The sequence below is a fragment of the Medicago sativa genome, chromosome 8 (assembly GCF_051527215.1).
Source record: "Medicago sativa cultivar Bolivia chromosome 8, Bolivia_mono, whole genome shotgun sequence".
NCBI classification, from domain to species: domain Eukaryota; kingdom Viridiplantae; phylum Streptophyta; class Magnoliopsida; order Fabales; family Fabaceae; genus Medicago; species Medicago sativa.
The window spans coordinates 4,737,253-4,741,538 of record NC_140756.1 but is presented as its reverse complement, the minus strand read 5'-3'; the positions used below and the strand labels follow the sequence as shown (position 1 = coordinate 4,741,538).

The 4,286-nt window shown below is 36.8% G+C and overlaps 1 protein-coding gene across 1 annotated transcript; it reads left to right on the top strand.

Annotated features, from left to right (window-relative positions):
* Positions 1-259: 259 nt before the first annotated feature.
* On the top strand, positions 260-1,172 carry LOC146896316 (ethylene-responsive transcription factor 13-like). The gene has a single exon (XM_085732262.1). The coding sequence runs from the start codon at positions 346-348 to the stop codon at positions 937-939; it is 594 nt and encodes a 197-aa protein (XP_085588388.1). The 5' UTR covers positions 260-345; the 3' UTR covers positions 940-1,172.
* Positions 1,173-4,286: the final 3,114 nt, after the last annotated feature.

Below are 4,286 nucleotides of genomic sequence, written 5' to 3'. Positions count from 1 at the left end.
CGTTGCAGTGGTTAAGCGGTACCCCCACTCTGTTAAAGGTCGCGCGTTCGATCCCTGGCACACTGCTTTTTATACTTTCTAAGCGTCTAAGCGAATTTTTCTTATTTTATTCAAAAAAAAAACTGCCCTGGTGGGATTCGAACCAACAACCCCTCGTATGAATCATGGCAACATTACCACCACACCAGTTTAAAATCATGTAAAATTTCTGAAACTCTTTAATATATATTCTTCAAATATTTGGCACCCCCGGAAAAAAAATTCAAGATCCGCCACTGCTTACAGCCTTGTTTGTAAAAAAAGAACAACACTTACAACGTTGTTTGGAAACAAAAACACAACCAAATGGTGAAACTCGAAACTACAACTCTTGAATCCTCCGACCTTGCTTTTCTCGAATCAATTCAACGCTACCTCCTCGACGACCACCATGACTTCAACCCTCTCACAGCCGTCACCACCGCGTCTCATGGCATCGCTCCGGCGATCAACCAGACCTCTCCATCCTCCCCAACCAACAGCGGCAGTAGTGACTCAAACTCGACGTCAAAAACACTTCATTGTGACGCCTCCCACGCCCTTCCGGCGTTGCGTGAAGAACACGCGCCACCTTGTTGGCAGAGATACAAAGGAGTGAGGCGGAGGCCGTGGGGAAAGTTTGCAGCTGAGATTAGAGATCCGAATAAGAACGGCGCGAGGGTGTGGCTTGGGACTTATGAGTCTGCTGAAGATGCTGCTTTGGCTTATGACCGAGCTGCTTTTAAGATGCGCGGCTCGAAGGCTAAGTTGAACTTTCCGCATTTGATTGGCTCCGATGTCTCGGAGTCGATGGTAGTCACAGCTAAGCGGCGTGCAGTGGAGCTTTGTTCTTCGTCGAGAGTGGTTTTGGAGCCGAAAAGGAAAATGAGCCGAGTCAGTGGCTATGATTCTTTATTATGATCAACAATGTTGAATGATAATACTTCAAGCAATCATTTTATGGGATCATTTTTCTTGTTGAATTATTTTTCTGTTATTTATTATGTAAATTTTTCATATTTCAATTTTATTTATCGATATTGATTTTGCCTTAACTATACTTTGTAATCTTGTTTGGTTGATTACTTGATATAGTTTCAATGATTACAATGGATGATACCAACTGAGAATATATTTATTAATTTGAAGTTTCAGATTACTTTTTGTTGGTGATTGGAATGTAATGTTTTGATCAAGACCTGTGCAAATTTTAAGGTTTTAATTGAGACTTATGTTCTGATTTATGAATGTTTATAGGGATCAAAAACATATTTAACCAAATTATTAATATAATTTGTCTAAAAAAATAACCAATCTCGATGACCATGATATCCCACTTTTGAGATTGGCTACTCCGTGCCGCTATCCAAGATTGACTAGCTAGATACGGGTAAAGATCCTCTCCATTTTGTATAATAAATGAGGTATGCAATTTGGAGAGAGATAGACACATAAAATAGATAGTGGGTCCCACTATCAAGTGGGTCCCACCATCATTAATTATTTTTTAGTTTTTCGAGATTTTTTTGTGTCTATATCTCTCCAAATGGATGAAATGGAGAGAATACCAAATGGAAAGGATCTTAACTCGCTAGATACTTGTTTTATCTTGGTTTTCGGGTGTCAAACATTGATTACGTTTGAACCTTTTTAACCGGTGATATCTCATTTTTTCTTGGGAAGGGAAAAATAAGCAAAACCCTTGAGAATCGAGGTCCGGGAGTTGTTTTCGCTACGGGAAGGTGTTAGGCACCCATAACGACTATAGTATCCTATAGGAACCGTCTTTAATTTCTACGCGCGCGCTTTATTTTTAAATGCTATTTGAAAGTGTTTATTTAAACCTAAGAGTATTCTAAGTGAAGAATTGGAGGGAGAGGAATGTGTTTGAATTTTTATTTTATTTGAATTGAAGGAATTCTGTTCCTTGCCTACGTACCCTTTTAAGGGATCAAATCCACCGTAGTTCTCTTCCAAAAATGTTTTGTTTTTGTTGGTTGATTTTAAGTTTGAAAATGGGATTTTGAAGAATAGAAAGAGGCCTCAAGGGCATGAGATTTAGAAAAAAGTGAGGTTGGAATTAGTTATTTACAAAATATGGTCCAAGTATGATTAAAATTCATTAAAATTTGATTAAGAAAATGAAGGGGAAAATTACAATGGGATTTTGGTCCCAAGGTTTATTGTGAAAATGATTTGAGTGAAGTTTGTTCATATGTTTTGGAAAGTTGATTTTTTTAAGTGTGAAGCCTAATCATTCATCTAAACATACAATCCTAAACATACATCTAAACATGCATATTCTAGCTATATACCTAAAGTGATGTGTGTGCATGTGTCGGTGCTTGTGTCGGTGTACATTATTAGAGTCCATTGTTCTTTACATCATTGGCCTAGATACATTCTATGGTCTTGCAAGAAATATAAAGGCATAAAGTGAAATATTACAAGATTCCTAAGTATTACACTCTAATTCTTGGTAAAGAATTTAAATTGCAAGAAGGTAAAGGTGAATATGAGATGAAATGGGAATGCTTATGAAATGATGAACAAAATGGTTAGTAATATAAGGCACAAAGTGATAGAAGAGATAAGCAAGAAAATATTAAGCAAATCAATGAGAATTAGCACTAAAAAGTGGCAAAGACATGCCTAAAATCTACCATGATATGAAAACAAGATCATGACCTATAATTTTCATGTCCTTTGCAAATTTCCAAAGGGTTTTATTTCAGCATATAACATGAAAATCACAAGGCCACATCAAGCTTCCAAAGTTTTGGCATACTTTAGACCTATTTTGCGCTAATTTTGCACATAGTAATATTCAAACAATTCACCACACAAGAAAGTAATATCATACACTACAAACAGCACCAAATATTCCAGATCAACAACAAATAATGCCCCAAAATTGCTCACCAAGCACCAATTATCATAAGCCAAGATATTGGAATTAAAATGTGCAAAAGACTTCACAAAATATGATAAAAAACAACACAAATCACTCACAATTGCACATGTATTTTTCTAACAATTTTCAACATGTAAAAGATCACAAGAAACAAGTCTTAACCACCCAACACAAGTGTAAAAGAAGTCACAAGGTTTTCACAAGTTTTTTAACAAAATTTTTAACAAAGAAAATGAAAAAAAGAAATGAGTTATCAAAGAATTATTTTCATGTATTTTCATCAAGATTAACATGTAAGGCATATCAAAATTTAATGAAAATAACAAGAAAATATTGAACGAAAAATTTTAGGAATTTTTTAAAGGATTTTTGATAAAAACGTGGTGTAAACAACACTGAACAGTGTTAAAATAGCAAGAAAATGAAATGAACAGACAAAATAAGCCCAGGCCCAGTTCAAATTGAAAAACGGGTTAGCAAGAGGCCTAGGGATCGTTGGATCGATCCAGTTGGATCAGATCCAAGATCCAACTATCATGAAGGCCTAGGGCGCATGGTAAGAGCATAGGCGAGCATGTACTGAATTAAGGTAGGGTATAAAAGCCAAACAAAAGCCAGACGAACTCATAACCTAAGACACTTCTCTCTCTAACATGATCCTAGAGAGAGAAGCTCTGAAAGTGAGCTAACGGAGAAGACGATCGGAAACGTCTTCCGGTATGGTGGTTGCTCGGAGCGCCGCCGTACCGGAGACTTTTTCTTGCATTTTTCTGAAACTTTTTGTACCAAAACAATCGTCTATCCCTCCTCTCTCTACTTCTGGCCTTGATTTTCGCATATCAAGGCTTAATAACCCTAGATCTACAAAAAATCCATTCGAACAAAAGCTTGCATTTGAACAAAGAAAGATAGGGAACGAGTTTACCTTGAGCTGGATTCGGATACTTGAGACAAAACGAAGGGGAAACTTCAAAGATTCTTCGAATCTTGTGGAGTGAGGCCTTCGTGTTCTTGATCTGTTTATGCTTCTGGCTTTCGTATTATTTTCCTTTCGCACTTCTGGTTTACGTGTTCTTCTGGAACCGATTAGAGTTTGTAACGAACTCGGATTGGTACTGGATTTGGATTCAGATTCGTGAATTGTTATTGTTGATGAACAATTCGCGAATTGGCTTGGAATTGATATGATTTCTGATGTTTTTTGTGGATTTGGTGACGATGATAGTGATAGATTGATGGTTTCGATGACTGTTGTGGTGGTTAGGGTTTTGGATGATGATGATTCTGTTGAGGTTGAAGATTGTTTTATCTTGGTTTTCGGGTGTCAAACATTGATTACGTTTGAACCTTTTAA